This window comes from Ictidomys tridecemlineatus, chromosome 12 (genome assembly GCF_052094955.1).
Source record: "Ictidomys tridecemlineatus isolate mIctTri1 chromosome 12, mIctTri1.hap1, whole genome shotgun sequence".
Lineage (NCBI taxonomy): Eukaryota > Metazoa > Chordata > Mammalia > Rodentia > Sciuridae > Ictidomys > Ictidomys tridecemlineatus.
In genome coordinates this window covers 2810038-2823198 of record NC_135488.1, presented here as the reverse complement: position 1 = coordinate 2823198, position 13161 = coordinate 2810038, and the positions used below count along the sequence as shown (strand labels likewise).

Here is a 13161-nt window from a genome sequence, read left to right as displayed (position 1 = left end):
GGAGGATCTTTGATTGGGCAAAGGGAAGGAGGAGAGTGGAGGGAGCATGAGGTCAGGAAAGATGGTGGAATGAGATGCAAATCATTACCCTAGGTAAATGTATGACTGCACATGTGGCCCAACTCTGCATAATGTACAACAGGGTAATAAAAATCTGTGTTTCATTTGCATAAATAAATTGAAATGCATTCTTCTATCATGTATAATTAATTCAAACAAATAAAAATAAATAAAATTTAAAAGAGTAATTACCTACAGCCCTGCCCAGCTTAAGTAAATAAAACATATTACATTCCTCAGCAAACAACATGTTATCTGTGGAAGAAACACAGCCTCACAGAGCTCCTCCCTGCCAGTAAGAACACAAGTGACCTGGGGTGGAGTATGACACTTTCACAGACCAGATTCCAGAACTCAGGGAGATAGGGTAATTCTCCCTAAAATAAAATGTGTAACAAGTTCCAACTAGAACCAATCATGTGGGTCAAAATGACCTGGGATCACCTTGGATGTTTAGTTCAACAGTAATAAAATCTCCTTTCCATGGGGACTTGAGAGTCTGATGCAATCCTGATGTCAGTCAGAAGTCAAAAGGAGAAGCTTGGTGGGACTCTTTTACCTGAGTGAGAGAAAGGGGAATTTGAAATCTATAGGCTGGACCTACAATGAGGTCAGAAAAGATGGTGGAATGAGATGCTGCACCCCCACAACATGCTTTTTTAAAAAGATACAATTCACCTAAGGTATTCTGGGCCTGCTCTGGCTTAAAAGAATATGATGCTACATTTCTACATGGTGCACCTGTTGTCTTCTAGTTGGTCTCTCAGAGCCAAGGAATGCATGTCCACAGACTGCTCTCAGTCAATAAGAACATCTTACCCTGAAAGAGGACATTGTGACCTTCACAATGACCAAAGAGTTCAAGATTTAGATTAACAGGATACTTAAAGCTAAGGCTACTGAGCATAAAATCTGTAAAAAAAAAAAAAATTCCAAGTAGAACTCATCAGTGCAGGCCAAGATGACAAATCATTGCATTTAGATCTTTAGCAGATTATTTTAATCTTTTAATAATACAAGTTTTTATTATAGTTAAATCTCCCTCCCCACATGGATTTTGCTTGGGCAAAACCATGTGCAGTAAGGATTTAAAACTCTGATGTAATCCTATTGTCAGTTAAAAGTTAGGCAGAAATATGAAAACCCCCATAATGCCCCAGGAATCTTGGGGGCAAAGGGTACGTGAGAGAGATGTCTCATTTCCCTTGGCTCCCTCTTGATACAAGTTTGTTTCCTAATAAACTTTGCTATACTTCAACTACATTTTATGGCTCATTTGAAATACTCTCCTTCAAGACTTCAAGAGCTACAACACGCAACACCAGATTCCTGGACCAACCAGCAACAATACCAATCCTGTTTATTTTATTTATTTATTTATTTTTAAATTTTGAGGCAGAATGTGGAGTCTGGCCTTGAACTTGAGATTCTTCTTAGTCAGCCTCCAAATACTTGAGCTTACAGGCATGTACCACCAAACCTGGTCCCTTGTCTATTTAAAAAAAATTATTTTCACAGTTGGTTGTTATCTCCCCCAAACTATAAAAATGTCCCAAATTCCAGTGCTGACATATGAATCTTACTATATGATATAATGGAATGGGAGAAGATTCCTGAGAGGGAGAGAGGAGGGAGGGAGGGAGGAAGAAAGAAAAAGAGAAACATCAACTTAGAAAAAGTGGGACAATGATGTGCATGGCAGAACAGAATTTCAGCACTTCTCAGAGACATGGAAAGATTTATTTAGGAAAGCAGATCCATATTCAAGGACAAATGTGGGACATCTCTAAGGGAGATACAAAAAACCATTCATCTGGGGTGTTATTTATAGATACACATTAGGTGAGGAATGATGTAGAGCTGGAATCAGAGCAGAGTTGTGTGATTTCACACCAGACATTTCAGATTACTCATTGTCTGGGTGTCATGTTATGTGAGCAAGAATGCTGGAATAGGAGGAATCCTGGATTGCTTAGGTATTGCTTGTTTTTAATGTCAAATAATGGTCATGGGCATTTCCTGAATTCTAGTGGTTAATGAGCCTTCTACTTCGAGACTCAGTAGAACTTCCTTTTATCCCAGATTACTATCTTATGCAGACATAGTCCTCACTTCCTTATGGCCACCAAGTGTTGCTAGAGTATCAATAAGATCATCATTTTATTAGTAAAACAAACATCAGAGTGGCTTCAAGGTGGAAATCTTAAGAAAATTCTAATTATTAGATATATATTTATTACTTATTTATTTTGCTGAGTACTCACAAGATTTTAGAAGTGGCCCGCAATCCAATGGATCAGCATAATGTCTCCTGGAAAACTGAATTCCAGCCTCAGAACCAAGGATTAGGGTCCCACTCAGTGTTTCTTAATGAAGCCTGCTTGTGCTAAAGCCTGAGACGAGGGGTTCACACAATGACTTTTTGATCAGTGGTACAAACACCTCACCTGTATATATTTAAGAAATGCAAAACCCCAGGCTACAGGCCAAAACTGTTTCAGAAACCAACACCAACATGGTTTCTGGAGAATCGAAATCTGAGAACACTTGACTATATCACCATATCTGCATGATACAATGAAGACCTCTTTAGTGAGCTTAGAAATGTAATACTCTTTTTTTTGAGAGAGAGAATTTAAAATATATATATATTTTTTAGTGTTTGTCGGACACAACATCTTTGTATGTGGTGCTGAGGATCGAACCCGGGCCGCACACATGCCAGGTGAGCTCACTACCGCTTGAGCTACATCCCCAGCCCAGAAGTATAATACTCTTGTTGGAGAAGTGCTGAAATTATCTTAAAAGAAATTATACTGAGTCTCAAAGTAGACTCGTTGGGCCTAGAACACTCAAGCTGCTTAACAAACTGCAGTGATGGCAGAGCTGAGTTCAGAGGGGTGAAAAGAAGTGTCTGCAGGGAAGACTCCAGCAGAAACACTCTCATTCCAGCTGGGCCCCAGGATCAGGTAGGCTGGGAAGGTTTCAGGAACTGGAGAGACTTCTGCAAAAGGCAGGAGAATAAAAAAAGCAGGAACTGGGTGGCTGATGCAAGCATGCAGCTGTAGATGTGTGGGCTGTCCTCCCTGGGGTCAGGGGTATTGGAGCTGCTCTCTTCCTGTGGGGAAGGAACATGTGCAGAGTCAGGGTATAAGGGAGGTAGACCACAAGCCTGCACAGGCCAATAACTCCTTGGCTCCCACTTTCCTTCCAAAATTCCCTGAGATTATCTTGCAGTTAGCTGTATTTTATTTAGAGACAGGGTCTCACTGAGTTGCTTAGTGCTGTGCCATTGCTGAGGCTGGCTTTGAACTTGTGATCCTCCTGTCAGCCTCCCATCCCACTGGGATTACAGGCATGCACCACCACACCCAGCTTCATGTATTTTATTGGCTCTGAGAAATCCACTATCCACATTCATTTATCCAGCCTGAGGATGCTGTACAAGTCATGCATATACTCAAATAAGAGTGCTCACACTTCTCCAAGTTTCCTTAAGAGTGTTGAGTACAGACCCAGAGAGTAGAACCATTCACATTGGGGTGACATTTGGGATAGCAACCTGCAGATGTCCGCAAACACCTGAAGTCCTCTGCTCTCCCTACTGAGCTATGGAAGGCTAATGTAAAACTCCCTTAAAATCATTTAAGCTGGGCACAATGGCACACACCTGCAGTCCCAGTGGCTCCGGAGGCTGAGGCAGAAGGATCCTGAATTCAAAACAAGCCTCGGCAACTTACCAGGTCCCTGAGCAACTCAACAAAACTGTGTCTAAACAAAATAAAACATAAGAATGGGCTGGAGATGCAGCTCTGCTGTTAAGCACGTCTTGGTTTAATCCTCAATCCCCGCCCCAAAGAAACATTTAAATAATTAGTTGATGGTTTTACTTTGACTATAATCCATTTCATTTTGACAACAGGCAAACATGAGGTAGTTGTTAAGGGTATTCTAAAACTCATTGGGTTTGTGGTCATTCATATGTACTTAAAAAAAAAAAAAACTTTTCCTGAAGATTTAAGGTCTGTGTGGGTAGTTTTTTGTTTGTTTGTTTTTTAAGGCACAGTGACACATGCAGTGACTCAGGAGGCTGAGACAGAAGAAGTGCAATTCTGAGGCCAGCCTCAGCAACTTAGCAAGACTTTCTCAAAAAAAAAAAAAAAGAAAGAAAGAAAGAAAGAAAAAAGAAAAAAAAAACCCGAAGAGTAAATATATTGCTCAGTGGTATAATAGCACTGGATCCAATTCCCAATAGTAAAAAATAAAGTGCTTTTTATTGTAATACTGTTTCACACTAGGTCTTAAAAATTACCACTAATATTCTCTGTCACTCTAGGTAAAATAGAGATAGGTTAATCACACTTAATTGCACTTGACCTCCTGTCCCACCTGTTTAGCAGTACCCCTTTTCTATTCAAGGTGAATGATTCTCACAGATAACTGGACTCAAGACTTACCATTTTGAAACAGTTATTTTCTAGTTCATTTGGGAAACTGAATCTCCTCCATGAAAACAAGGAAAATTAAGGGGAGATGTAAATATAATGTGCTAGTGAGTGTGTGTGTTTTAGGAAGTTAGTGGCTCATGTTATACTACACAATTATAGTGGGGCAAGTAAATGAAACACCACATCCATCTCAATTTTAAAAAAGGAATATGAACTTCCCATGTCAACCATACTGTGGTGACTTGCTGATGAATGGGCACATATGCCATGGTGCCTAGGAGAGGAACACATGCCAACGGAAGAAAGAGGAAGCCATCTGCAGTGACTGATCTTTTGTATAAAATGTATGAAATTGATTCATGGGTCCCACTCTGGTTATGGGTTGAAAAAAGATGGGTTCATAAACAATTTCATGGAAAAAATAAGTTCTGGGTTTGTATGGTCCAATTACACAGTTGGGTGACTATATTAATGTATAGTGCATTCAAAGATGAGAAGAAACACTCAATGTTTTCCCCATAATGATGCAAAATATTTGAGGGAAAAGTTTTGTGAATTACTAATTGTATTATATAATAATACATGTATTGAAACTTCCCTTGAACTTGTTACATTTCTTACCTGTAAATTGAAAAATATTTAAAAATGCAGTAACATGGCTGAGTTTGTAGATCAGTGGTAGAGTGCTTGCCCAGTGAGGCACTGGGTTCAAACCTTACCACCACATAACAATAAATAAATAAAACAAAGGCATTGTGTCCAACTACATCTAAAATTACTTTTTAAAAAATTCAGGATCTCCCAAGTCACTCCCAATTTCAGTTTAACTTGCCTTAAGAACCCTTTAAATGACTTGTCAGAACCAAAGCAGCCTTTTATGTGAGATGAAATAGGATGTAGACATGCAGAAAAGATACATCCATAAACCTAGTATGAAGAATGGATGGTGACTGTGGCAGAATATGAAAACCAAGATCTCTCTCACATACTGCTTCTGTTCCTTATGCATAAAAATTATCATTCCCTTGAAGTACTTTTAATCCCAATTAATTTATATAAGACGAATTTTTGTGGGTGTTCCATTGACCCAAAGAGTAATACAACCACAATTTTTTTTTCCATTTTTGTGTTTAGCTTTTAATCGGGACTTGAATAGAACCTGCAGTGGCTCATTTGAATAGGGACTTTGTCTTTCTATATGTGGTGGCATGTGCTCCAGTCCTGTTAAACAGGGAAAATTTATGACAGATATGATTTGGAATATCTCAGAAAGAATATGTGCTAAATAAGCTTAGGGAGCCTGTGCCATTTATTATAATTCCTCTGATCCCAAAAGTATAATAACCATTGTAAATTATAGAGTAGAATAAAAGATAGCTAAAGTCAAAAGATATATCATATTATAAATTATTTTGAAGGTTTAAATGCTCCATAAGTATGGCTCTTTTTTTTTACCCTCATAATTGAACACTTGTTTCTGGTTAAATTTTCTACTGGTTGTCCAAAACCAAATAGGCATTTGATATTGGGCAAAAATATATTTTTTTAATTTTTTGACATGACTGAAGTCTCCTCAGTGGGTAATTATCTAGAGACTTCATAAGGAAATGCTTGGATTCTTCAGTTTTTTTGTTGTTTTCTATCAGACATGCCAGGAGCCAGAATGGGTCAGTGTTCAGCTGAACATGTTGCTTCCTGGGTAACTATTGGGAATCTCTCTGCAATGACCCTCCTTTTCACAAAATATGCACTGGTGGCTCTTGGTTTCTAAGATAGTCAAAATCCCTGTGTTGAGAAGTTGTGTTGCTCCCTCAAATTGCAAGGCCCTCAGGAGTAAAGTCATTCTATAGGGGAAAAAAAGGAGGGGGGAGTACAAAGGATTGAATTCAGGAGTGCTTAAACACTGGGCCACATCCCCAGTGCCTTTTTATCTTGAGACAGGGTCTAAGTTGTGTGGGGCCTCATTCATTTGTGGAGGCTGACTTTGAACCTGGGATCCTCCTGTCTCTGCCTCTTAAGTTGTTAGAATTAAAGTAATATACCACCATGTCCAGAACTTACACAGTAAAATTTTAAAGTACTAATTCAAGAGAGTAAAATTTGGTGTTTATTTTCATGTACTTATATGTTATCTATAACTGTTTTAATGTTTCCTTAATGATAAACAGGTGGATAAAGGTCTGACTTATGGGAACACTATTTTCTGAGTGAGTTGATGTTTCTAAAAAATTAATGGTGGTATTTTAGTATGTTTTTACTATCTGCTATGTAGAACCCTTAGTAAAGAGGCACTGTGATACCAGTGAGATAGTATCATGATTCAACACATAACACTGTTAACACATTAACATATTGTATACAAAATATTAATCAGGTATTTCAAATACACCACAAAGTCTCAAAAATATAGATTAACAACTCTCAGGAACAGGTTTTCTTCTCGTGAAATGATCTATGTTAGAACTGTTTTTTTCTCTAGTTTTCAAAAGTGAGGATACTGAGTATTCTTTGATTTTTAATAAATTCCTATCTGTCCAGAGACAAGTTTTCTACACAATTCTATGATATTTATGAGAATTTCTTTGTTTGCCACATCAGCTAAGGATTTTAATAAACTTCAAGCAAAAGTTAAAGGCAATTCCTCATTTCTTACATACATAATAAAATGGAATACAGAAGAGGGCTTTTTTATATATTTTTTTTATATTTCTAGCATGATTTCTTCCTTATAGATATTTTGCTATTATTTAAGGCATATATTTCAGGGAGATGTCTTTCTACCTTCCCTATAGGTATCTGGTTTCTAATGTTAAATATGAAATTTGAGTAAAGACTTGGGCACAGTATTCACATTGTTTAGGGGTTTTATGCACTATGAATTCTCCAGTGATTAGTAATGTTTGATCAATTCCTAAAAGGTCTGCAACAGAATGTACATTTGAATTACCTCTCCCAGTTATGAATTCTCTGGTATTGAGTACAGCATGGTTTCTGATTAAAAGCTTTGCCACATTCTTTACTTTTGTAGCAATACTTTCAGGTATGAATTCCCTGGTGTTGAAGAAGGCATGCTCTTTGAGTAAAACCTTTGCCACTTGCTTCACATTTGTAGGGCTTCTTTCCAGTATGAATTATCTGATGTTGAGTAAGGTGTGCTCTCATAGTAAAACATTTCCCACATTCTTCACATTCATAGGGCTTTTCTCCATTATGAATTCTCTGGTGTCAAATAATGTACTGTCTATGAGAGTAACCTTTGCCACATTCTTCACATTTGTAGGGTTCTCTCCAGTATGAATTATCTGGTGTCGAGTAAGGTGTGCTCTCATAGTAAAACATTTCCCACATTCCTCACATTTGTAGCGCTTCTCTCCAGTATGAATTATCTGGTGTTGAGTAAGATGTGCTCTCATAATAAAACATTTCCCACATTCTTCACATTTATAGGGCTTCTCTCCAGTATGCATCCTCTGGTGTTGAGCAAGGTAATATCTATAAGTAAAGCATTTGCCACATACATCACATTTGTAGGGCGCAGTATGAATTTTCTGGTGTTGAGTAAGCCATGCTCTTAGATTAAAGCCTTTCCCACATTCATTACATTTGTGGAGTTCCTCTCCACTGTGAATTCTCTGGTGTAGAATAAGCTTTGCTCTTTGAATAAAACCTTTGCCACATGTTTCACAACTGTAGGGCTTCTCTCCACTATGAATTCTCTGGTGTTTTGTAAGTTGATCTCTTTTATTAAAAGCTTTGCCACACTCATTACATTGGTAGGGCTTCTCTCCAGTATGAGTCCTCTGGTGTTGAGGAAGATAATTTCTGTTAGTAAAACATTTGCCACATACATCACATTTGTAGGGCTTTATTCCAGTATGAATTCTCTGGTGTTGAAGAAGGCTTCCTCTATGAGTAAAACCTTTCCCACATTCTTCACATTTGAAGGGCTTCTCTCCTGTATGAATCCGCTGGTGTTCAGTAAAGCTCCCTTTATGAGTAAAGCCTTTCCCACATTCATTACATTTGTAGAGCTTCTCTATACTGTGAATTTTCTGGTGTTGAGCAAGGTAACATCTTTGAGCAAAACCTTTTCCACATGTTTCACAATTGTAGGGCTTCTCTCTCCTATGAATTCTCTGGTGTTGAGTAAGGCATGATCTTTGAGTAAAACCTTTGCCACATGTTTCACAACTGTAGGGTCTCTCTCCACTATGAATTCTATGGTGCATTCTAAGTTGATCTCTTTTATTAAAAGCTTTGCCACACTCATTACATTTGTAGGGCTTCTCTCCAGTATGAATCCTGTGGTGATGAGTAAGGTAACTTCTTTTAGTAAAACATTTGCCACATACATCACATTTGTAGGGCTTCTCTCCAGTATGAATCCTCTGGTGTTGAGTAAGGCTTCCTCTCTGAGTAAAAGCTTTCCCACATTCTTCACATTTGTAGGGCTTCTCTCCTGTATGAACTCGCTGGTGTTGAGTAAGACTTCCTTTCTGAGTGAAACCTTTGCCACATTCTTTACATTTGTAGAGCTCCTCTCCAGTATGAATTGTATGGTGTTGATTAAGCTGTGAACTTTTATTAAAACCTTTGCCACTTTCTTCACATTTGTAGAGATGCTTTCTAGTATGAATTCTCTGGTGTTTGGTAAGAGTAGAAACCTGGTTAGAGGTGTTGCTTGTTTCATTATGTGTGTTCCATAATTTCCAGAACTCTGTATCTGAATTTTGATTAAGCAATGAGGACACAGGGGCTTTCCCACAACAATTAAAAGTGTATGATTGGGAACAAGAAAGAATTTTTTGTTCATTGCTGAACAATGGACAGTTTTTAAAGAAACTTTCAAAATGATCATTTTTAGAAACTTGTCCTTCAGTTATATATGGAATACTTTTCTGAGGTATTAAATGTTCTTCAGGTCTGCTGACAAAATTTTCATTATGGACATGCACTACTGATTTGTCTCGTCCTTTATAATAGGATTTCCAATCTTCATTCTCACCTACACTGTCCTGTACTTTCTTTTGTTGTAAATGGTCAAGGTCACAATTTCTATATCTTCTCTTTATCACTTTTTTAAAAAAAAGTTTTATGCAAGACTCAGGTGAAATTTTCTGGGTATACTGAGAGTTCATGGCTGAAAGAATAAAAGAATAAAAATAGGAATTATTTTACATATTAGACTGGGAATATACTTAACAAATATAACATGAAATTACAGGACACCAGCAGGGTAGCAAAACAGTATATCATAGGCCAACAAGCCTCCATAAATATATAAACTAAATAACAATTGACAGACAAAATTTCTTTCTGAGAATTACCCAAAGTATTCACAATATCTACAATGAATATATTATTAAGGAGGCAGTAGAGCAGAGGAAAGGAAAGTGTGTTACTTTTATCCACCAGACCTTCCTCCTCCACAATATAGCACTGTGCACAAATCAACCTCAATTCTACCTAATAGAAAATGTATAATGGTAACATTTCCGGCTTTGGGGGGAACTGTCTGAAAATTACTTCCTGTCGATCAGGAAACAGACTTGAATAAAATAGATTTTGGATGACAATAATACAGATATTCAACAGGGTTTAAGGGCTTATGATCTCTAATGAGAAATAGGGATAAATCTTTTTAATGAGAAAAATAAACACACACACACACACGGCTAATATCAATATTACATGAATAAAATCACTAAATAACAATCAAGACAGATAACTTGGTTTTAAATTTTTATAATTTTGAATTATTTACTGATTTGTTTCATTGACAAATTATATTTCATTTGCTAAGCATACTTTAAAATATGAATAAAATATAAAATATAAATAAATAATGAAATGACTAAATATACCTAATTAACAACTACACTGTTTTAATGTAATTATCATTTTAGTGCTTAAAAAATTGTATTCATTCTATTAGCATTCATCTAGAGTATATTAGCTAATGTGGTGGTACAGGCCTGAAATCCCCAATAGTTGGGAGGCAGAGGAAGGAGGATCTCAAGTTCAAAGCCACATTCAGCAACTTAGCAATGCCATAAATTGTTTGAGACATGGTGTTAAAAATTTGCCATAACAGGCATTAAACAAAATCCACTTGCAAATCCTCTCCATTATCTAAGATTGCAAGCATGTATCAGTGTGCTTACCTCTTTTTGAATTCATTAATAACTTCCATGTTTTTTTTCCAAAATGATTAATAGTCTACCATTGGCTGTTTTTTATATGGACAAATCAAAAATACTATAGTACAAAAAGAGATACTTGGCTTAACCAAAGAAACAAAACAAAACACTAGCAATTGAAAATGACAACTTCTCTACCAACATTTGGAAGTTTGGCTTCCTCCTTGAACTTTTTGGACCTTTCAACTGTGTCCTCTGATTCATGAATTTCTATCTACCTAGGAACATGGCTCAGGGCTCTCTCCTTTGCTCCAGAGCAAGGTGTGCAAATATGGTTTAGAGACAATAAGATGTGTTCATTGGAAAATAAAATGACTATTTTGGGGATTCTTCCTGTGACTACTGATGCCTCCATTCTTGTACTGTAAAGAAAAGAAATTGGACTTTAATGTGTAGGTCACATCATTTGGTATCACAAAATTACTGTAAGTACTACCAATCTAAAGAAAAGGGTATATAACACCTGAAGAAAGGGAGACATTAAGGACTAAAAGTAATGAAAGTAATATTTTCTTCTCTGGAAAAAAAAAGAGGAAAAAAACCTGCCTAATCCTTTTACTTGAAAGCAAAAATCTGAAACTCATTCAAGAAGAGCAGAAGCTTCCCAAAGATATTCTGCATGGGAAGGAATTAAGAATTCTGATTAATGATGAATTCTGAAGGGAAGCGCTGCTCACCCAGGAAGATCAGGTTTCTGTAGTTCTCTAACATTACATCTCTATATAAATTCTGCTGAGCAGGCTCCAGGCATTTCCATTCCTCTTCAGAGAAATCAATGGCCACGTCCCTGAATGCCAATGATTCCTGAAATAAAAATAGGTAAATTGATAGTACATTGACCAAAATATCATTAACAGGGAGCTTTTAAGTTGAAAGAAGATAAAAATCAGAGTTAGTAGAAGTGGTTTTCAAGTAGGTGAGTAAATTTTAATTATTCAAGAAAATACTTTGTAACAGTGATATTCTCTATAATTCTGAAGAAAGAGTGTTGAGTCATATATACATAATATGTGTGTGTGTGTGTATACACACATATATATTTAAATGTCACCTTTATGAAGTAGAATGTAAAATTAAGGCATCAATACAGAAATATACACTTTAATTGCAACTCTAATATCATAAAACAAATTTTCTATTTCTAAGACAAAAAAGTTATAGTGAGTAAAAAAGATGATTCTCAAATTTTTAATCAAAACCATGAATCAGAGATTTACTAAAATGTAGACTCTTGCTCAGTAGTTCTGGGATGAGACCTGGTTTTCTGAATATGTAGCAGTAATTCCAACCTGGTAATCCTAGTGCCAGTGGGCCAAGAAATACTCCTGCACAACAATGAAGTAGACCAGTGTAGGAAAAAAAAAAAAAAAACCCTTGATGAATTGGAGTTCAAATATTTCAAAGGATTTATGTACTTTTCATGTCTTTTTCATGTCTTTTTTCAGAAATCCAAAAGAATGTGACAGCAGTAACAATATTCATTTTTATGACATTTAGTCAAACACCCAGTAAAAGACCTAATTTTTACCCAAGTTTATTTGACCTGTAATTCAGAAAAAAAGGAGAGCATTAAAGTCAATTTAAGGTCTGGAATTGTGGCTCACTATACAGCGCTTGCCTAGCATGTGTGAGGCACTGTTTGATTCTCAGCAACACATATAAATAAATAAAATACAGATCCATTAACAACTAAAACAAATTCATTAAAAAGTTGATTTAAAGTGTGAATTTTTAGAAAAATTTCAGAGCAAGTAGTGATTATAAATGAGAAGACTAATGGAAACATGTTAAGAAGAAACAAAAGCAGATTGATGAAATGATATTTAACTTATACATGTTGGAAGACATGTATAAATTATGGGTTTGTTTGAGCTATCACAAGGCAAGGAGTTTGCTTTTTGAAAATCTGGAGGTAAAATTCCACCTATGCACACCCTGCCTTGGCTTGGACAGCCCTAGATTTAAACACAGCCACCCAAAGGTAGAGAGGAGGTGGGCGTAATCTGCTAAGCCCCCCAAAAGTTGTTTTTGCATCTTCATCCCATGTTCCTGAAGAAGTTCATCTCACTGAATTCCTTTGGTGTACCTATCCATATAAACTACTGCCTGGACTCCATCTTTTGTTAGATCAAATCTCCATCACAGCTCAATCATTTTGCCATGCCCCTGCTTTTAGTAAATAAATTTTTTCTCATTTCTGTACTTTCTAATTAATTTTCCAGACTAGCTCACCATCTGTGTTGGTTACCCATCCATCTGCAGTGTTGGTTGCAGCAGAGTATATATGCCACATAGCACACATAGGAGCAGACTATATATGCACACATAAAAATGTTAACTTTATACATGGAAACAACAGACAATTTTTCATCCAAATAAGAATAAGTCATATCTTCCATTTGGTAAAACAAATCAATTTGGGAGGATGCTCTTTTAAAAGACACTATTGAGAT

General features: G+C 36.5%; 1 protein-coding gene across 1 annotated transcript in view; it reads right to left on the bottom strand.

Moving 5' to 3' along the window:
* Nucleotides 1-1448: 1448 nt before the first annotated feature.
* Nucleotides 1449-13161, bottom strand: part of LOC110599493 (uncharacterized) — a 28864-nt gene continuing 17151 nt past the window's right edge. Inside the window, exons 4-5 of the mRNA XM_078027993.1 lie at nt 11386-11512; nt 1449-9648 (exon numbers count right to left, since the gene is read on the bottom strand). Of these exons, the coding sequence (XP_077884119.1) occupies nt 7667-9648; nt 11386-11512 (2109 nt within the window). The 3' untranslated portion in view covers nt 1449-7666. The remainder of the gene's footprint in view (nt 9649-11385; nt 11513-13161) is intronic.